Here is a 23326-nt window from a genome sequence, read left to right on the forward strand (position 1 = left end):
AGGTAGAGCACTGGCTCACTAGGTAGAGCAGTGGCTCACTAGGTAGAGCACTGGCTCACTAGGTAGAGCACTGGCTCACTAGGTAGAGCATTGGCTCACTAGGTAGAGTATTGACTCACTAGGTAGAGCATTGACTCACTAGGTAGAGCATTGACTCACTAGGTAGAGCATTGACTCACTAGGCAGAACATTGACTCACTAGGTAGAGCACTGGCTCACTAGGTAGAGCACTGGCTCACTAGGTAGAGCACTGGCTCACTAGGTAGAGTATTGACTCACTAGGTAGAGCACTGGCTCACTAGGTAGAGCACTGGCTCACTAGGTAGAGCACTGGCTCACTAGGTAGAGTATTGACTCACTAAGTAGAGCAGTGGCTCACTAGGTAGAGCACTGGCTCACTAGGTAGAGCACTGGCTCACTAGGTAGAGCATTGACTCACTAGGTAGAGCATTGACTCACTAGGTAGAGCACTGGCTCACTAGGTAGAGCAGTGGCTCACTAGGTAGAGTATTGACTCACTAGGTAGAGCAGTGGCTCACTAGGTAGAGCATTGACTCACTAAGTAGAGCATTGGCTCAATAGGTAGAGCATTGGCTCACTAGGTAGAGTATTGACTCACTAGGTAGAGCATTGGCTCACTAGGTAGAGCATTGACTCACTAAGTAGAGCATTGGCTCAATAGGTAGAGCATTGGCTCACTAGGTAGAGTATTGACTCACTAGGTAGAGCATTGGCTCACTATGTAGAGTATTGACTCACTAGGTAGGGCATTGGCTCACTAGGTAGAGCACTGGCTCACTAGGTAGAGCATTGACTCACTAAGTAGCAGAGCACTGGCTCACTAGGTAGAGCATTGGCTCACTAGGTAGAGCATTGACTCACTATAGAGCAGGGGTGCCCACACATTTATGACGTGGGATCTACTACTAAATGTTTAATAGTTTTAGAAATATAGTGCTTTCAAATTTGAGAAATTCACAATGGGGCTCAATGGCAGATATTGGCACGTCAAAAAAGCACTTTCACCTAGAAACTCCATTCACACTTTTTATAATTCAGCTTGTGGAGACACGTGCTGGAACCTTTTACTTTGAAATGTTTTGTAGTTTCTGAGTTATTTAACTTAAACGCCCAATGCATTCTCAATGGCAATAGCACAAACTTTGGCATGCAACTAGTCCTACATAATTACACCTAGAAACCCCATTCAAACCTATTTAGGTTCATCTTACGGTGGACATGTTTGCCTGAAAATAAATCTTTGAAATGTTTCATAGTTTTAGAAATATAGTGCTTTCAAATTTGAGAAATGTATAATGGGGCTCAATGGCATCTCTATGGCACGTCAAAAAATCACTTTCACCTAGAAACTCCATTCACACATTTTATAATTCAGCTTACTGTGGAGACACATGCTGGAACTTTTTACTTTGAAATGATTTGTAGTTTCTGAGTTATTTAACTTAAACGCCCAATGCATTCTCAATGGCAATAGCACAAACTTTGGCATGCTACTAGTCCTACAGAGCATTGACTCATTAAGTAGCAGAGCAGTGGCTCACTAGGTAGAGCGGGCGGTATTTAAATAACTGTGCATTCTGCAAAATCCTGCACATCCCGCCATGAACCAGATATAGAGCAATCATATACAGTAGCTACATTCAGAGAATGTATGTGCATAATAATAACCTACTGTCAAGCTATAAGTCCAGCCGACCCCACTGTGTTGCTGTCTGGAGACTCTGTGGTGCTGTAATTGGGTGTTTAGCCTATCTCTCTCTCGTGTGTGTGTGTGTGTGTGTGTGTGTGTGTGTGTGTGTGTGTGTGTGTGTGTGTGTGTGTGTGTGTGTGTGTGTGTGTGTGTGTGTGTGTGTATTCTTGTGCTGCACAATGAAACAGCCTCTCATTCTGTTATGTAATGTTTTTGCTTTTTGGGATCTGGCAGGACTAAAGGGACAAAGGAGCGGTGACCAGGAATTAACTGCAGGCGGTCAGCAATGAAATCATTCATTCTTGGCCAGGAATGGTCAGCAGGAATGGTCAGACTTCCAACGGGAGCAGGCAATCCTTCCCCCCCTCTGCCACTCAGGTGGAAGAGCGCATCACTGCATGCCTGGCTGACATCTCACAGTGGATGTCCTCCAACCACCTCAAGCTGAACCCAGACAAGACTGAGCTTCTCTTCTTCCCAGCTAAGTCCTGCCCTATGCGGGAGCTAACTATTTCCGTAGACAACGCCCTGGTAACGTCTGTCCCAACAGCCAGGAACCTTGGTGTTGTCCTGGACAGTCAGCTCTCGTTCAAAACTCACATCACAGCTGTCACTCGATCCTGTAGGTTCACACTCTATAACATACAACGAATTAGACCGTTCCTCACCCAGGAATCAGCCCAGCTCCTAATCCAGACAACAGTCTTGTCAAAACTCGACTATTGTAACTCCCTCCTTACTGGCCTACCGGCATGTGCACGGCATGTGCCTCTCCAACTGATCCAAAATGCCGCAGCTCGCTTGGTCTTCAACCAGCCAAAATTCTCACATGCCATTGTCTTTGATGAATTGAACATGGTGGACCCTGTTGTAAACAAGTGTAATGCTTAATTGGGTCGTCCACTCACAGTTAACAGCCTTTGTATTGAGTTTGTGCTTGAAATGTACTGTAATTCTGCAAACTGTTAATAAAATTTTCAATCAATCAATCAAAAACCCCCCTGCTCCGCTCCCTCCACTGGCTCCCGGTCGCTGCCCGCACAGAATACAAAACCCTGATGCTGGCATTCAAAGCAACCAGAGGTATGGCTCCCCCATATCTTGAAAGTATGATTGAACCCTACAAACCCTCCCGCGCACTCAGATCAGCCAACGCAGGGAAGCTGGAAGTACCCTCACTAAAAACGCTGGGACAACGCTCCACACGTCCCAAAATCTTCTCCCTTCTGGCTCCAAAACTGTGGAATGCACTCCCCGTTGCAGTCAGAACTGCAGCATCACTCCCAATCTTCCGCCGTAGTCTGAAAACCCACCTTTTCAGACTCCATCATGGCCCATAGCACTTACCCTACCCCCTTAGATAGCATTTCGGTAGACTTAGATAGCATTTGATACAGACTTATAGCATGTTATGTAGACAGCACTATAATTGCATTGTATGTAGTCATAGCACGTCATAGTACATATGTATAGCATAGTATAGTATATATGTATAGTTTATATGTATAGTTTCATTATTTAGATATTCCACTGTTACGTTCTTAGTTTACGCATGTTTCATGATAAATGCTTTTTTTATGTGATGTATTCCCATGCTTTTTTGTTCTTGCTTAATGTAAATAGCTCTGGATTAAGAGCGTCTGCTAAATGCCTAAATTGTAAATTGTAAATTGCAAGAAAACGGTCCCTGGTTCAATTCTTGATTCCTCTAGGCTTTATGTTGAAGTGTTCCTGAGCAAGACACTTATGAAGTAGTTCACCCAAATAAATTGCTTATTTTCTATGCACTAAACACTTTTCCCCTCAGGGATCAGTGAAACCGTAATATCCTGTTATTATCTCCCTAGAAAGTCCTAACTGGGCTCATGTTTAAAGGTGCTGAGTAGTTTGAAATGCAAAGGCTCACATAAAAATGATTAAGTTCACAACAACTTCTTTATATGGTGTAAATATGCGAGAGCTTCCCCGTGGCAAATCCAAATGGTGCAAATGTTGTTGTGGTGATTATGCTTGTTCACTGACGCAGGCCCCTTGAGTCTCTTCTACTCATTTGTTTTTAATGTAGCACTCTTTATTCTGCAAAACACAATTGCCCTCCGGGGACAAATAAAGTTGAAGTTGCCTTGACCACCGCTCACCTCACTGCTTAACATGCAGCAGCAGTAGTGACACCAGATTCACACAAAGTTTGCTTTCTGTGTGGCACACAAATAAAAACCTTTACCGTCGCGTCAGGTTGACCTTCAGTTCAGGTCACTTCAGTTGCACCGTTCAGTTTAGTTGAAATGATGCCATGGTGTTAGCATTATGTTATGCTTTAGCTATTGAAAAATAGCAGATCTACAAGCTCATAGCGCGCCACCGAGTGGCGCGCTACGAGCTTGTAGGTCTGCTATTTTTTGAAAAATCGAAGAACGACTGACATAGAAACATAGCTTTTTCAGAAAACTGTCAGGATGTAGAAGACATTTTTAGAATCTGATCTCAGGTCAAAATGGGTTAAGTATTTAGTAGAAACTGTAACCTCATCTACCCGTTGACACTTACAGTATAATATATTCAAGAAACATTATGTGCAACACATTACCCCTATCCTGTCCCGGCATGCCTCCACTGGCCAGTTGATTTTAAGATTATCCTGACTTGATTTAAAAAGATTGTAATGGGTTGGCCCCCATGCATAATGATACATTGCTGAACTTTTAACACCTCTTAACAACACTCAGGTCCCTAAGGTCAGCTGACTTGGGGCTCCTATGTGTCCCACAACTTAACTCTGCACTCTAAATGATGTCCCAGGCTAGCTCTTACCTACCTAGACCAGTGCTTCTCAATGTGGACTCCAGCAGGGACCCTCAGGGCTCCTTGAGGAGGGTCCAAATGGACCCTTACAGGTCTGTAACTCTGAGGGAGCTATGGGGGTCCTTGAAATGAAAAGGTTTGAGAACCACTGACTTGTAGACGTTGGATGAGCATTCCCCTCTCTGTTAAATCTGCCCCATCAATCCTTTAAGTCCAGGCTCAAGCCACTGTTTTATTTACTAGCATTAGATTCCCCCTGATCTGGATGATATTTATCACTGGACGATTTATTGCTTTTAGGGTTTATTTGTGTTCTCACATTGCTTATTTGTGCATTTGAGCTGTAACGATGTATGGTTTATGTTGATGGTTTGTGTATTTTGTTCATCACTTTGCTCAACAGGAGTTGTTTTCGTGCTTTAAAAATGAATGTGACTTGATTTGCCTCGACAATACGCAGACATTTTGATTCAACACATGTATGACTGCAAGATCTTTCTAAAATGAAGCTGTAGCAAAAGGAATGAAAGAGGAAATAACATGCAGTGTCTTGCCTAAGTGATATTTTCTTCCTCTTTTTACTAGTGTGGCATTTCTTCCCTCACTATGCTTCCCTCACTATGCTTCCCTCACTATGCTTCCCTCACTATGCCCTACAGACATTTGTGTGCACACAAATGTCTGTCTGTCTGTCTACAGACATTTGTGTCGGTCTGTCTGTCTGTCTGTCTACAGACATTTGTGTGCACACAAATGTATGTCTGTCTGTCTACAGACACTTGTGTCGGTCTGTCTGTCTGTCTGTCTGTGCGCACGCGCGCACGCACACGCACACGCGCACACGCGCACACACACACACACACACACTCTGCAGTACTTGTATTCATTACGAGCATGGGCAGAGGTCTTGGGAGATATTTTCTAACTGCATAACACAAAATGACCTTTGCTAATGAGGATTCACCATGTTCCAGTTGGCAGAGAGGGATATCATATCTGGAGACGAGACAAATATATTCTGGTGTGATTAATTATCTTGGCTTAACCCATTTTGACCTGAGATCAGATTCTAAAAAAGCTATGTTTCTATGTCTATGTCGTTCTTCGATTTTTCAAAAATAGCAGACCTACAAGCTCGTAGCGCGCCACTCGGTGGCGCGCTATGAGCTTGTAGATCTGCTATTTTTCAATAGCTAAAGCATAACATAATGCTAACACCAAAAGGGGTTCCCGCCCAAAATGGGTTAAACAATGTTACGGGTTATTAACAGGAAATTAAAAATAGCCATCAGCCACATTACAGTCCCCTTTTTGAAGTGGTGAATATTATTCTGTTGGAGACATCTAATTGACTTGTGTGACCAATGTTTTTTGATGTTTTATTTAAATCTAATCAGCTGCTGCAGTGCATGGAGTTATATTTCTGCCAGTGTTGTGCTGTGAAGATGTTTTATTATGCGTTAACTGAATGAATGGGTCAGACCTCTAGTGTATCACCCATACTCAGACAACAGAAACGCAAAATAATTGCTAGTTTCAGACTTTCATCTAATTGCCTTGGTAGTTAAATTACAGCTTTTGAAACAGCGTTGCAGAGCACTTTTTGTGTGTGTGTGTGTGTGTGTGTGTGTGGGGGGGGGGGGGGGGGGGATGACAGTGATGTGACAATTTAAGGACTTTTAAGACCTATTTAATACCTAAAGAAAGTTAATGAAATTAAAAAGACCATTACTGCATCAAAAGTAAACAACAAACACTGACCAAATTGTCAAATTATATAAGAGAGGGGCAACTACAAATACAACGCCTCGCTGCACGCGAGGCGTGTCGCGAGATCTGCCCGACCGATCGACTTCAAACTCGTCTTGCGTATTGCCGAGGACACGTTTACGTGTCCTCGGCTACACAATAACGTGCAGAATTATATTGCCACATTAAATATTGATAAATCCGCAAATTCGTTCCTAACTTGCATCGATCCAAAGTAGACCGATGCCGTTGGTACACTGGTCTACTGTATACAGTAGCAAGGGTTGCCAATTGTTTTAGCTCAAGACCCAAAAGAGAAATGTAATCCCCAGGACCCAACATGGAGAAAATAGCAGATCTACAAGGCCCGACGCACTGTTTGGGAAACAGTGCTGTAGACTAGAGATGACTGCATTGAAGAATGAGGGAATTATTCACACACACACACACACACACACACACACACACACACACACACACACACACACACACACACACACACACACACACACACACACACACACACACACACACACACACACACACACACACACACACACACACACACACACACACACACACACACACACACACACACACACACACACACACACTTTATAATGGGGAACATGGTAAATAAGGGAACACAACACAGTGAGACAGACCGGGTCAGAACACAACACAATGGGGAAGAAAAAACCCAACGCAACCCAACAGTACGGGGGACAGAAAAGGTCGGAACACCACCTCACAATGGAGCAGATAAGAACAGGATAAGAGCTAAATTGAAACAAGCAGATAAGAATCCAATAGAAGGAAATTGAACCCAGAAAAACAGACCTTCTTCACTCTAACCTGAACCAAAGTGCAGCACAGAACAGCACTTTCAGGTTTGTGAATAGGAGAGCCTTCAACTGCTTTTGTTGTTGGCAGGCTCACAGACGTCAAAAGGTGAAGCTACTGTCAGTGAGGTGGGAGGTAATTGGTTGTGATCAGTGAACTGAACATCAAACTCAAATCCTTCTAAAATACCAGAGAAAACACTTATTGTAGCGTTGGAAGAAAAATAGAACGATACATTTGGTGTAGGGTTGCAACTATCGATTATTTTCTTTGATAACATCTTTGATTATTAGAATAATCGCGAAGCAATAATTGACAATAATTTGTTATATTCTTTACAAATTGTTTTGGGGTCATTTTTATGACTACTTAGGTTTTTGTGGTCACCCCAGACAGTTTTGCTGCATTCAGCATTTAGATATTTGATATTCATTTCATCAGACAAGCCCCCTTCCTATACAAACTTCCTATAATAGCTAAATCAATTAGTTTGATTAACTGTTTTAGTCCAGCTCAGTGGCCTTGTGGTTAGAGTGTCCGCCCTGAGACTGGGAGGTCGGGGGTTCAATCCCTGGCCGGGTCATACCAAAGACTCTAAAAATGGGACCCAGTGCCTCCCTGCTTGACACTCAGCATCAAGGGTTGGATTGGGGGTAAGTCCCTGTGACATACTAGCGTCATGTCCAGGGGGTGTACTTGTACATCAAGCTGCCTCACACTACAGAAACAGGAGATACAGTTGGAGGCCATCGATATTGTCCTTTTCTTTTTGCTGAGGTTTGCGTGATCTGCGCAAAAGGACAGTTAACCCATTTTGGGCGGGAACCCCTTTTGGTGTTTTAAACATTATGTTATAATTTAGCTATTGAAAAATAGCAGATCTACAAGCTCATAGCGCGCCACCGAGTGGCGCGCTACGAGCTTGTAGGTCTGCTATTTTTGAAAAATCGTGAAAATATTTATTTCAGAAAACTGGAGGATTTAGAAGGATTTTTTAAAATGTTGAGGTCAGGCCTAAATGGGTCAAATGATAAGGGACAATATCGGTGGCACCCAACTGTAGGCTCCTGCCCTATGGGCCTCATGGCTCGGCAAGGCTACTTAACTGTTTTAGTGTACATACACCAGATTGTATTGTATTGTATTGTATATGCAGACTCACCACAGGTCTGTGAACATCCCAGAATGCTCGTTCCTGGCTGTCCAAGATCTTCCTCTCAATCTTATCTCTCTTCTTATCCACTCTGGAGGGAGATATGACAGACGGAAGGACACACAGAGAGTCCATGAGCATAACATGTGTACTTCTATTAATTCTGTATTTGTGAATATTTAATTGTATTCGTGAGTTTGTGTCAGCATATTCTGGCAATGAAAGTGTGTGTGCGTGCGTGCGTGCGTGCGTGCGTGCGTGCGTGCGTGCGTGCGTGCGTGCGTGCGTGCGTGCGTGCGTGCGTGTATTGCATGTGAAAGTAGACATACTTTGCTTGTGCCTCTGCTTGCATAAAGATGAACTCCCATTTCCGGGCGAATGCTCTCTGTAGTCGCGCTAGGCTCTCCTGAATCACAAAGCAGATGGAATATTCGAGACGTGAAAATGTATTTTTTAAATTCACATTCAAACCTTGTAGAAGCTTGTACATCTTCTATTTTCACAAATCAAATGAAAATAAATTGTTCATTCGTTGTAATAAAGGCAAAAGTTTGAAAAAACCCATTATATTGATATTAAATCATATCGCCCAGCCATACTTGAAACATCAAGGAGGGAGTGTAAAGTACTTCTCAATTAAAATAAGAGTATGCAACACCAATCAAAATGTAATCATACACTAGTACTCTCTAAGGCTAATGGAAAAAAACACTTCCTTTTTTTTGCTGGGTGTCAGCCTAAACATCCCACAGAGAAATGAAAGAAATGTATGCTGATTGCATCCTGTGCCTGATTATAGACAAACTACTTTGAAAGCCATTATGATGGAGAAACAGGGTCTTTAAGCACAACACCTGATGGCAGGTATAATAATCCCCATGAACACGCACGTAATTACCCACCGTTTAGAATCAGAATGTCAAGACGAAAAAGATTAGCACCATCACATAACAGCGTAGAAAATAGTCAAATACAAAAGTAGGCTACGTGAATCAAAGAGCAGGTCGTATGACTGTGTATGCCTGTGTGTTTCTCTCTCTCTCTCTTTAAGTGCGTACAGTTTATAAAGCATAAGTGCTATTGATGGAGTCGATAGGGGGATGTATTTATCAACGGACTTCACTGTTGCAGATTTTCATGACATTTGAACAAATTGCTACGGCACCCCCCACCCCCTTTCTGCCCACCCCATGCATTGCATATCAGAGATGATCCGATGGGCTGTATTTTGCGTGTCTTAAGTACCAGGTCTTATTACTTAACTTAAGACCTGGAGGCGTGGTCAATGCTCTTTGGCCACTCAGAATAGCCAAATGGCATTGATCACGCCTCCAGGTCTTAAGTTAAGTAATAAGACCAGGTACTTAACCCATTTTTTTTGGTGTTAGCATTATGTTATGCTTTAGCTATTGAAAAATAGCAGATCTACAAGCTCATAGCGCGCCACCGAGTGGCGCGCTACGAGCTTGTAGGTCTGCTATTTTTGAAAAATCGAAGAACGACATAGAAACATAGCTTTTTCAGAAAACTGTCAGGATGTAGAAGACATTTTTAGAATCTGATCTCAGGTCTAAATGGGTTAAGTTAAGTAATAAGACCTGGTATTTAAGACACGCAAAATACAGCCCGATATCTCTTTTATAAAGATGATAAAACACTGAACATATCTCCTTGAAAGTCGGATAGAAACACAATTCTGCCCTTAACTGAACTGAACCATTGGTAGCCACTGAAAAATGTAAAACAAGGAATGTGCAACTGGAATAGAAATGGTGTCAGCAGGCGGTTGATGACTTACGGCTTCATAGTCAGCCAACTCCAACCTGGCTTTGTTTTGCATTGTCCTCTTGCACAGGTAGACAGCTGGTGAGAGAGAGAGACAGGGTTGACTGAAGATATACTTGTACATACTGTACAGTTGGAGGCCATCGATATTGTCCTTTTCTTTTTGCTGAGGTTTGCGTGATCTGCGCAAAAGGACAGTTAACCCATTTTAGGCGGGAACCCCTTTTGGTGTAATTTAGCTATTGAAAAATAGCAGATCTACAAGCTCATAGCGCGCCACCGAGTGGCGCGCTACGAGCTTGTAGGTCTGCTATTTTTGAAAAATCGTGAAAATATTTATTTCAGAAAACTGGAGGATTTAGAAGGATTTTTTTTAAATTTTGAGGTCAGGCCTAAATGGGTCAAATGATAAGGGACAATATCGGTGGCACCCAACTGTACTGTATCTGCCAAAAGGATAAAAAAGAAAAGAAAAAGAAATTAAAAGAAAGAGTCTGAGGGGTGCGGGTCAGAGAAAAGTAAAATCAATAAATACATTCATTCAATTTCCGAGGTTTATACCTAAAATAACATAAACAACATTGGGCATAGATGGAAATTGCAAGAGAGAGAGAGAGAGAGAGAGAGAGAGAGAGATTATATGTCTCTTCATACAGAACGTGTTTGAATCGTAAACTGTATGTCTTTATCCTTATGCACATGTAGAAAACCACTGAGGAGAATGGGGACGGGGAGAGCGTAGAGTCACAGGCATAAGGAGCAGGCACACAGAGCAAGAGAAAAACATTGTCGACAAAGTCTTAACTGAAATAAAAGTGCTGACAACAACCCCTCGAGAACAACAGTGGGATTCAAATTGAGACCGAGGCGCCATTCCATTATCGAGGTATAGCTATAATTATAGCCAGGCTCATTAACAATAGAGGCGGAGATAATAGTATAATTCAATTCAATCTTTATTTCAGACTCAGGGGAATCCATATCACAATAAAAAAACACAACATCATAAATAACAAGAATAGAAAAAGAAATATACAATAAAAACTATGAACTATGTATAGGGTTAGTTATGACATCAATGATGTCATTTACTGACTCAGATGCCCTACACATAAGATTGCGTATCACAGCAGCAGGTAGGTACCCCAACACTGACAAGCATCAGGATGCACTGGAGCTTCTTGGAGCTCTCAGTAGCAACCTCATACAGTCATTATAAGCGTCATACAACCTCATACAGTCATTATAAGCGTCATACAACCTCATACAGTCATTATAAGCGTCATACAACCTCATACAGTCATTATAAGCGTCATACAACCTCATACAGTCATTATAAGCGTCATACAACCTCATACAGTCATTATAAGCGTCATACAACCTCATGCAGTCATTATAAGAGTCATACAACCTCATGCAGTCATTATAAGCGTCATACAACCTCATGCAGTCATTATAAGCGTCATACAACCTCATGCAGTCATTATAAGCGTCATACAACCTCATGCAGTCATTATAAGCGTCATACAACCTCATACAGTCATTATAAGCGTCATACAACCTCATACAGTCATTATAAGCGTCATACAACCTCATACAGTCATTATAAGCGTCATACAACCTCATACAGTCATTATAAGCATCATACAACCTCATACAGTCATTATAAGCGTCATACAACCTCATACAGTCATTATAAGCGTCATACAACCTCATACAGTCATTATAAGCCACTGTGTCAATCGTCTGATACTGGCTTGTTTGTAACGACACCACAGGTGGGCGGTATACAGAAGTGTACAGAAATATTTAAAAAGTAAAATCTTTTCAACACAGCATGTTTCCTTGAGCATACAGCTTACGACGTTGTCTATACATGTCCTTGTCATCAGAGAGGTCATTTGAGATGATATGGCCCAAATATGTAGGGCTCCATCTTGCGCCACCCTTATCCCTTATCCCTGAACTTATTTGCCATTTTTTACTATTTTGAAAATCATTTTAAAATAGTTCAACTAGCCAATCTACATCTACACGTTGTGAGCTTGTAGATCAGTTATTTGAACTATTTTAAAAGGTTTTTTTAAATAGTGAAAAATGGCTAATAAGTTTAGGGATAAGGGTTAAGGGTTATCGCTAGATATAGCCCTTAATCTCACTGCAGACACTAAGGACAGAGCCATAGAGATAGACGTCAGGAAATGTACAATGGTGAACAGCGATAAGTGTGTGTGTGTGTGCACGTGTGTGTGCGTGTGTGCGTGTGTGCGTGTGTGTGTGTGTGTGTGTGTGTGTGTGTGTGTGTGTGTGTGTGTGTGTGTGTGTGTGTGAGCGTGTGCGTGTGCATGTGTGTGTGTGTGTGTGTGTGTGTGCGTGTGTGTGTGTGTGTGTTGTTCCGAGACAGTGACTGCTGCTGACTGACAGCTGACAGTTGCTAGAAATAACTATATTCTAAGTGCTCTCTCCCTCTTCCTCTCAGGCTCTCGCTTTCTCCATCTCTCTCCACACGTCACACACTCACACAGATAGATTTCCTTTTGTTGTGACTTTCTTTCTTTTCGCTCTCTCTCCCCCTCAAGCCTACTTTATAATGCGATTCATCACAGAAAATCTGTTATTTTCAGTGATCGAACTATGCAACAAAGTCTATTAGGCTTAACCCATTTTGGGCGAGAAGAGCCGGGAACCCCTTTTGGTGTTAGCATTATGTTATGCTTTAGCTATTGAAAAATAGCAGATCTACAAGCTCACAGCGCGCCACCGAGTGGCGCGCTACGAGCTTGTAGGTCTGCTATTTTTGAAAAATCGAAGAACCACTGACATAGAAACAGCTTTTTCAGAAAACTGTCAGGATGTAGAAAACATTTTTAGAATCTGATCTCAGGCCTAAATGGGTTAACCCCCCATGTCTGTTACTCATTCTTTTCTCTTCTCTTTTTGAGCTTGTAGATCAGCTATTTCTGTCTCTTGTCACCGTCACTGAGCACAACGAAGCATAAATCAGGCTTTATTCTCTTTCTCTCCCACTCAATGTATAATCTGTTAAACGGGGGGATCTACATTTACATGTCCTCCTCTTAGACGAGGCTGTTGCCTTGCAAATGAGTCACAGCACAAAAACAAATGGAACTGTATGGGTTTGATGATCCACAGCATGGATGAAACCTGCAACATGTCTGGATTGCCCGTAGCCAAACACACATCAAGGTAGGGCTGGGTGATTACCCCCCCCCCCCCCTCTTCTTCTTCCCTTTCTTTTTTTCTAAATCTAAATCTAATAACGATACGATGGGAACGATGCAAGATTCGTCTGGTCCCCAGGCAATTTATTTTACCTTGTAAACCTGTGACATTAAAGCTGATAATGATTCACCATAGTTTTTGTGATAAACAAAACACTAGTGAAGTGTGGTCTCTGTCCTCCTGACAATGGACTAAACCTTCACTGACCTAACCATCAACACAGTGTGAACACATTAGCCTAACCTAACCATTAACACTCCCTACTAAATGTAATGCTGCCATAATCAAATACTGTACATTCAATTTGGACGACAACCTAATGCATTTGGTGATTGTGCAACAGCTGCATTAGCCTTCACTAGGATGATAGGATCTATTGAGAGAGAGAGAGAGAGAGAGAGAGAGAGAGAGAGAGAGAGAGAGAGAGAGAGAGAGAGAGAGAGAGAGAGAGAGAGAGAGAGAGAGAGAGAGAGAGAGAGAGAGAGAGGAGGAGACTATAGCGCCTTACCATTAACATTAATTGTGTTTCCTGTTTCCAATGGTGGTGTTTACATTTACTCTAAGTACTCAAAGTACTCAAGTACAATTGTCTATACTTGAAAATGTTGTGTGCAACTTTAAGCGTATTTTGATACTTTTATACTTCAACGTAAGTAAGATTTGGAATGCAGGACTTTTATACTGTGGTATTGGTACATTTACTTAAGTCCAAAATTGCAGTTCTTCTTCCTCCACTAAGTGCTTGTTTCAGAGCGTGTTCAGTCAGCCTGTGGCCGTGTATAGTGTTCATTACCTTGTTTCAGAGCGTGTTCAGTCAGCCTGTGGCCATGTATAGTGTTCATTACCACTGGCCAGAGATTACATTACATCAGACGCATTAACAGGCATATCTCATACAATTAATCCCCATGACCCTGCATGGCATATTGACCCATTACCCACATACACACTTTATGCAGTTATCCCAGGACAACAGCACAGACTGGCTGACCTGTCTCTGACCCTGCATTACAGTAATGCATACATAGTTATCTCATCTGTAGTGGAAAAGTGGTGGAACGGAACCAAGTTAATTTCCATTTTACCACATTCGATACTTCTACACCACTACAGTACATCTCTGAGGCAAATATTGTACTTTCTACTACTTAGTAGTAGTTTCTTTACATATTTAGATGAATATTACGCAGCATGTATTAACCACCTATAGGCCCTACTTTATACTATGGGTATTCAAAATAAGCTGCATTGCCTTTATGACTCAGTCATAAAGTATATCTGAGAGGTTGCATGTGCATGTGTGTGCGTGTGCGTGCGTGTGCAGTGGTTGTCCAACATACCATAGTCTGTGTTTTCTGGTTCCCAGCAGTTCGATGGCCAGAAGTAAGGAGTCTGTGAGAGACAGAGACATGGAGATTAAAGGTGATTGAGCCATATTGTATAAGCGTCAAGCTCACAAAGCATTGCATTGTGATGCATTGTGAGCTTGCAGATCTGATTTTCTCTATTTGTCAAACCTCATTTGAAATGTCTTTGAACATTTTGGGGAAAGACATTTGAAAATGATTTTGTAAGTTGAATTTTAAGTTCTTTACATTTTTGAATATAAATGACATGCTCTAAGTACAGAGTCCAGGTTGATGGAGGATGGATTTCAAAGCCAGGGGGTTAGTCAGTTGGGTGGACGGATGGAGAATTAAACAGACAGACAGACTTCATAATGAAGTTGAGGATAATTAATAACAGCCACCAGCTAACACTGTTGGCAGGGACGTTTGTTACATTGTGTACTGACAGATAATCAATCTGCTTTTTCTGTGAACCAATTTGTCTTGTAAACAAAAGTACGTGTTGATCTGGGTACATTTCTCCAAGACACTGGTGACCTGTCAAACCTGCATACCCGGAACTAATAATCTATAATCGATTAAAAAATATATTTTTTTTAATTTTCAATTAACCCATTTTGGGCGGGAACCCCTTTTGTTTTAAACATTGTTATAATTTAGCTATTGAAAAATAGCAGATCTACAAGCTCATAGCGCGCCACCGAGTGGCGCGCTACGAGCTTGTAGGTCTGCTATTTTTTTAAAATCGTGAAAATATTTATTTCAGAAAACTGGAGGATTTAGAAGACTTTTTTTTAAATTTCGAGGTCAGGCCTAAATTGGTTAAAAAAAGGCTAATCAACAAGCTCACACGGCGCTGCATCGTGAAACATGCAGATCGCCTATTTATATGTGGCACTTATATAGCCTGGATAATAAGCCAGACTAATATCACACAACACTGTCGCGGGCCTGCAGGCAATTTGTTTTTGCCAACGGCTGATTCGGTCTGGCTTATTAGCCAGGCTAACACTTATAAGCAGAGAAATAGTGCTTTAAAATAATGATAGTACAGACAAATCGAATTTGTCAATTACAAAAAAATCTGTTAAAATGATTTTAAATTGATTTGTTGATATAGCCTATAAAACATAAAACATATAATTAAAATAAATAAATCATGTTTCTCAATTATTTGTCAAATATTCTAAAAGGCAATTGATAGAATAATTGCTAGGAAGAAGAAAATAATCAATAGTCACAGCCCTACCTGGAACCTGTAGAAGGTCCCGTCATCTTTCAGTGTTAAAACATGGTCTGAGATGGGAAAGAAATAGCCATGGGCTGCCATCAGAGTCCCTAGATGGAGAGCTTCAACTACACAGGCCAGGTGAGGTGAGGTTAGGAGAGAAGAGAAGAGGAGGAGAGGAGAGGAGAGGCATATGGTAGGAAATTAGAAAATTAAGGGTTGGACGGGAGACAAGAGCAGAGTAGCAGAGAGTAAAAGTGAGAAGAAGATTAACATAATTATGCACTAATTTTCCATCCCTTCCAGGAACACACTGCATGCCACAATGCTGTCACTGTTGATTAAGGCCATGGACATGCAATATAGGAAACCAGCGTGGATTAGGCCGGCAGGATGGCTAATGGGGAAGTATGAATATTGTAACATGTTGTCTCAGTCGCCTCTGACGCCTGGCCTTTCACATCATGACTCAAACAGTCACACCAACTGGGTTTGCCACCTGGATGTGATTAGTAAGTGTAAATATTAGTGGAGGAAAAGGTCACTAGAGAATTGGAGTGAGGACAGCCAGAAAGGAAGCAAGCAAGCAACCAGATGGGGTGAAAGGGAACACGTACTGCAAACCTTGGGGGTTCTATTGATTCAAGCTGGAATACAATCGATCGATTGATCATTCAAATAAAAATGCACAAAGCACACCCATCTGACCACTTAATGATCAATCAATCAATCAATGGTGTTCCTAACCTAATAGAAATTAAAAGCTGAGTAAAAAAATATTCCATTCTGTCACAGGAATTCAGATATGTTCTTTCTCTCCACAGCCAGATGGCTGCCTTGTCACTTTCAAGATTTCCAAGTGAGCCTTGATCCACATAAGGTTGTCTTGGCACACAAGTTATGTCAAAATATATTTGTCCGATGTGCCATGAAACTGGCTGAGCGCGTTCATGGCATGCTCCCTGGGAGATTAACTCCAGCTTCTTGAGTGACCTCATGGCGAAAAGTTGAACTTCTTGTACAAGCTGTCTGATGATGTATCTACTGTAATCTGGTGACTCCGCCTGTGTACGGAGCAGGACACACTCTAGAACTGTGTTGTTATTATATAAATATTTCATAGAATCTCTCAGACAAAGCACAGTATGTGTCCAAATGACGAGTCCTGGTGAAGATCCTTTTCTGGCATCTGACGATGCATAACTGTGGATATTTATCATCATCAGGCACAAGAAAACATGACAGTGCACGCTCACGCAGTGACAGTGTGTAGTAAACAGCCCAGTGTGGATTCTCATTATCTCTATGACAACAGAGACAGCCGTGGATAATGAACGCCAATACACCGTCAGTCAGCACACACACACACACACACACACACACACACACACACACACACACACACACACACACACACACACACACACACACACACACACACACACACACACACACACACACACACACACACACACACACACACACACACACACACACACACACAGGTTGGATTGCAGTCTGAGGCTGAGGAATGTGGCTCAAATCTGATTAGCAAAAATCTGTTTCCATGTGCTGTTCAGACTGCATTAACGCAATGCGACGCCAACCATGGACATTGCACAAATCAGATTCCGGCTGGAGTTTTGGGCTGCCAGTGAGTCTGGACAAATTTTGTAAAAACAACAAAAGACATGGATAGACAGAGAGGGAGACAGACACACAGTTGTATAAAACGAGAGATGAGAAAATGAGTGAAGCATCAACTGTGCCTTTCTAACATCAGACACAAGGATGGGGGGGGGGGGGGGGGGAGCGAGCAAGAGAGAGAGAGAGAGAGAGAGAGAGAGAGAGAGAGAGAGAGAGAGATATACTAGACACACTGGTGGGAAAAAAACAAATAAGAGGTGGAAAGAGTGATGAGAAAGACAGACACACTGATTCAGATACAAACAAGCGATGGAAAGAGAGAGAGAGAGAGAGAGAGAGAGAGAGAGAGAGAGAGAGAGAGAGAGATGGGAGGTACAAGACACTGGCAGTGAAACTGAGATGAGTTTCCAGACAAGAGAAACTAATAAGCAATGGAAAGAGGAAGCGAGAGAGGTTGAATACGTACTATACCATCCTAATGGTCATTCCCTCTCTCACACACTAAAAAAAAGTGTTATGCGTTGAGGTAGTCTGAAAAGGTGAGTTTTCAGAAGGCAGTGGAAAATGGGTAGTGATTCTGTAGGTCATGGTTATATAACTTCTTATATGCAAACATGAATAACACATGTTTAATATCAGAGCTGTGCGTGTGTGTGTGTGTGTGTGTGTGTGTGTGTGTGTGTGTGTGTGTGTGTGTGTGTGTGTGTGTGTGATGCGGGCACAAGTGCGTGAAGCTCAAGAGGCTCGAACTCTGCTCAGCACTGATTTCCCATGAGTACTTGGGGCAGACAGCTGGAACATAGGAATGAACATGAAAGTAAGTGACAGACAAATAACTAGAGAGAGAGAAAGCAACTGGCACATATGGGGGGATGGAGAGAGAAAGACAGGATAAAAAAAGAAGTGAGAGAGAGTGGACAAAAATGAAAGATATCGGACAAAGTTCTGGGCTGTTTAGTGTCGTACATCGTCATATAGCAGTCGGCTACACAGTAATATCCTCAGTGTTCATATGACCCAGAGGGACCTACTGTATTTAGATGATCTAGGGACGTAAATTGTTTCAGGGTTGAGTCCACATCAATTCTGCTAGTTAGACGTTATCTGGTCACAAAGCCTGAAGCACAGAGCACTGTAGCCTAATGTCTTGTCATGTCCAAGAGACATCAGTGACATCTTGACATTATATCAAATGAATATTCACACCATGCTCAATCTCAGTTAGGTTATTTGTTAAACAGCATATTAAAGCATGACGAGAGACGCAGCGGGACAAAGAATACCAGGAGGCTGTGGATTCACAACATTCTTACATGACCCCGAAGGCACGTGAACATATTTCTGTCAAGTTTCTTTCTGTCAGCTGTGCACTTTTACCGACAGACCGGATGTTATCCCGGATGTGGCTGAAGCAGCTAGATGTAGCCAAAACACTCTAGAGGCGATTGACAACAACGGGAGGTATGATTAATTCTACCGCGACTAGCGACGGGACCGTGGTGGTCCCGTCGCTAATCTTGAATTTGAATTGGACGGAACGATTTAGATCAAGAGTTATTAACGTTTTAAGATTTTCGGTCTCGTCGGCTAAACAGTGGGGGGAACATTTTCGATGACGTCCCACTGTTGCGCAACATCGAATGTTGCGCAACAGACGCTCCCAGCCTGTGGAGCGATGCGATAATATCCGTCCTTTTGATCAATCTCCGCCCTGGGCGCTGTTACTAATTGAAAGGGCGGAGAACTTCGTCCTGTGCACTCAGGGTGTTAACTGAACACTCTATTGTCTTATTATTCTTTTTATTGTTTTGTTATTTCCATATAATGTCAATACCATAACTCATGATTCGCCTGTTTTGGTGTGCCAGCGACACCAAGTCTTAAAGCATTCCACTTATTCCACGCATATCCCTTATTTCATCACATTAGTGGTCGGTGATGATGATGGATGATGATATTTTTTGCTTGAGTAGGAAGTTTCAGTCCATTATTTAGGGCCAGTAATCCATCTTCACACAGTCCTCTGTCCTCCACTCCCATGGCTATAAAAAAACATAGAAGCAGTACATAATGCATTGTCTTTTATTGAGAGAGAGAAGGAGGGCAGGAAGGAAGGAAGGAGTATTACATTTCCCAGTTGTAGAACATTCTGTAGAACATTCTCGTAGGTTCCTCTTTAACCTTCACTTTGCTCTAAAAAGACGATGTACTGGAGCAGATCTACTGTACAGGCCCACAACGTGTAACCTCGGCTATTTTCACTATTCTTTTTTTGTTTTTGACCATTTCTGAAAGCTTTCACCTACAATGACATGCCCAGAATGCCAGCTTGAAAGTGGTTAACCACTTATACCCCATACGGTTGAGAGGAGTCCCTCAGGGCTCTATACCAGTATATTTGGTATATCTGTTTTCTGTCACTGTGGGGAAAGCTTTCGCTGAAAATTGCCGACCGACAAGCTCACAACGCGACACAACGCATCGGGGTGTGAGCTTGTCGATCTGATATTTTCCGTGAAAGCATTCTCCACGATACGGATGCTAGGGTTTAAGTTGTTAACCATTTATGTCACTATTCTGGGGGCGAACATACTGTGTAGTGGCAGAACTACAAGCACAACGTGTATACAGGGTTTAAGTGGTTAAATCCAGGCGTCAGTACAGAATATAAATACAATATAAGTCAATATAAATATTGCCAAGGAACAATCGAGTTTTGTAACAAAAGTCAGAGTGTAGGGGGAAAAGAAACACGGACATAACTGTGAGGAGAGAGAGACAATATCCTAACAAAAACAACACAGCCCGAGGTGTTGTCAAACACAGGGAAATAAGAAGGGAGTGGAGAGACACAATGTCAGAATGCCCGCAAGCAGCGTCTGTGTACCGTTACGGTATAGTGTGTGTGCGTTCATATCTCCAGGTTGAAAAAGTGAAGAAATAGAGACAGAGAACAGGAATAAACCTGAGGGACGTGGGAGATGGAAAGAGGCAATAAATAAGAGAGAGAGAGAGAGAGAGAGAGAGAGAGAGAGAGGGCGAGGGCCTACAACAGCTGACAGCGTGAGCACGGAAGCAAGGGAGTGTGGAAGTGACAAAAAGCAAAACTGAGAGGATAAGATTGAGGAGGGGGGAGATTGATATAGAAAGTACACCAGAGCAAGAGAGAGATAGAGAGAGAGAAAGCATCTTTCATGGGACTAGTCCCAATCAGAGACCTTATTCCTTTGCCTGCGGGTAAAAAAACAATGTTCATCTCCTCCTTTCTCTCCTTCCCTCCTCCCTCCTCCTCCGCTTTTCCATTTTCCCCACTGAGAATATATAGAGCCGTCCTCTACGTGAACCCCACACATGGAAACTTGGTCTGCACACAGTACTGTACATAGCAACATACTGTCTCTGTATGAAGAATGCATGTTGTGTGCTGCATATCATCACTGATGGGCAGAAACCCTTGCATCTCCATATTTCACCTTTTTGTATCGTTTTATTTTCATAAATCAACGCCCTGTTTTAGAGACCAATGTGGTTTTGTATTGGTAAACTAGTTGTTAAAATGCATCCTACAGGAATTTGTGTTCTAATAATTATAATGTGTGTGGCCATCCAAAAGTGTGTCAAGGAGGGACACGGTGGCACAGTTGGTAGTGCTGTCGCCTCACAGCTAGAAGGTCCTGGGTTCGATTCCCGTTCGGGACACTGTGGGTGCTGGCGGCGTGTTTCCTCCTCTGCGTCATCAGTGCCCATACCCGAAGGTGGGGTTGGCGAAAGGGCCTTTCTGTGTGGAGTTTGCATGTTCTCCCCGTGTCCCCTAGGGTAGGTACCCTCACAAAAAACATGCAGTAATCCTGGTCTCTAAACTGCCTCCCCCTGGCCATCCGGGGCGCCTGATGGAGGGGAAAGGAACTGGTTGGAATAACGTGTTCCTTCCACGCGCTACGTCCAACCAGGGAAACTCCCCCCTGAGCAACTTGGACACTCAGGCATGAAAGAAGCATGAGTTCAAGTCTGTTGCTTTCCCCATGTCCCCCATATATGGGGACTAGGTTGGCGGAGGGTGTGTAGAGCCCAGGATCACATTAGATAATCGACACGGGTGAAAAATGGGTTACAAAATCGTGGGATAAAAATTATATTTAAAAAAAAAGGAGGGACACACTTTTGGATGGCCACACATTATTATTCAGAACACAGATGTTGTTAGAGCCATTTTCTATCTATGATTATTTGCATTTAATCTGCTATTTATTGCCTGCTATATGAATTGTTTATTTTGTGGTCATTTAATTATTATAATCGCGCTATGAATTTGATGTGCTGAATGGAGGTTTCCCCTCCCCTTTTGTGAAATGATTTGTAGGTGCTAGGCACCTGTTGACAGACAGGTGACTCCCTGCTGGGAGAGAATGTGACACAGACGGGGAAGCTCACAGTTTGTTGACCGCGCAGGCTCTTTTTTGTTTTATTAGATATACTCAAAGTTTAAGTTCATTTGTGACGGAGAAATAAATATGTTTTGTTATGACGCAACTTGAGTGTATACAAGAAGAGACGCGAGTGTTATCAAACAATAGACTGCAACACCACCCCGACCAACAGTGGCCTTATTTGTTTGGAAAGAAAGGCCACGATAGATGTGTTGCATCGATATTGATGAAAATGTGACTCTTACCTGGATCTTCAATACTGAGATTTCTGAGCATCCACTGTACAATGTCTGATCCTGAAAAAAAAGAAAAAAAAGAAAAGTGTTGATCACCACTGATAAATAGACAGTACATGTAATCAGTGGTGGAAAAAAAGACTAGTGAAAGTATATAAATACTGCAATGTAGAAATACTTACTAAGTCCTGAATTCTAAATTTACTTAATTTACATGTGAGCTGGTAGATCGGCGATTTTCAAATGGCCGAAATAGTAACTAAAGTTTTCAAATAATTGTAGTGGAGTAAAAGTACAATATCTGCCTCTGAGATGTAGTGGAGTAGATCAAGTAAAAGTACAGAAAATGCGAAATAGTAAAAAAAATACATAAACATTTTACAGTACTTGAGTATTTTGTACATAGCTACTTGTTTAAACCACTGTATATAATGTATAATGTTTTCAACAACAAGGGGAACATAACAGAACTTCATAACCTGAAACCGTCTATAACCTGAGAAGTTCTAGGCCAGAGTTGTATGTTTCCATGATAACAGGAACCAACCGTGAAGTAGGAGGTACAGTACATAATAAAATACTTTAAAACTCTCATTCCTTTCAGATATTGAGGTTCCCAAAACTGAGGTTTTGCCTCCAGAGAAGGGAGAACAAAAATGGCAAACAAATGTTACACAAAAACAACAACTCGAGAACATACAACACACAGAACTGAATTGCAAGACAGAAGTTACAAACAGGTGAGTCACACAGGTGGAACTAGTCAGAACTAATCAGGGGCAACAGGGAGGAGTTAGTGACAAGAGCCACACAGGGGCAAACACGCTAGATGTAGTATTACTGCTAGATGGAGTATCACTCCAAGATGGTGGCACGTGCACACGTGCACTGATATATTCTGAATGAATGTTAATGCAACACCTCAAACATGCACATAAACATGCACGGTCGCATGCGTGCATACATGCAAGTGCAAACATGCACCGTGGAATTCTGAATTAATATGTTACTAACTAGTATGTTACTAATTTCTGCTTTGCTCATTCATAAATATGATAAATAAATGAGTAAATAATTATAGTAGTATGCATATGTATAATACTTTGTCGCTGTTAAACACAGACCAGTTCTGTAGAAGCATTCAATATATGAT

General features: G+C 42.0%; 1 protein-coding gene across 2 annotated transcripts in view; it reads right to left on the reverse strand.

Annotated features, from left to right (window-relative positions):
* Positions 1 to 23326, reverse strand: part of rgs7b (regulator of G protein signaling 7b) — a 120574-nt gene that overhangs the window by 27841 nt on the left and 69407 nt on the right. For both annotated transcript variants that reach the window (XM_079492964.1, XM_079492963.1), the window contains exons 4-6: positions 22183 to 22233; positions 15885 to 15991; positions 14627 to 14678 (exon numbers count right to left, since the gene is read on the reverse strand). In XM_079492964.1, coding sequence (XP_079349090.1) covers positions 14627 to 14678; positions 15885 to 15991; positions 22183 to 22233 — 210 coding nt within the window. The remainder of the gene's footprint in view (positions 1 to 14626; positions 14679 to 15884; positions 15992 to 22182; positions 22234 to 23326) is intronic.

Source organism: Electrona antarctica, assembly GCF_951216825.1.
Source record: "Electrona antarctica genome assembly, chromosome: 22".
In the NCBI taxonomy this organism is placed as follows: domain Eukaryota; kingdom Metazoa; phylum Chordata; class Actinopteri; order Myctophiformes; family Myctophidae; genus Electrona; species Electrona antarctica.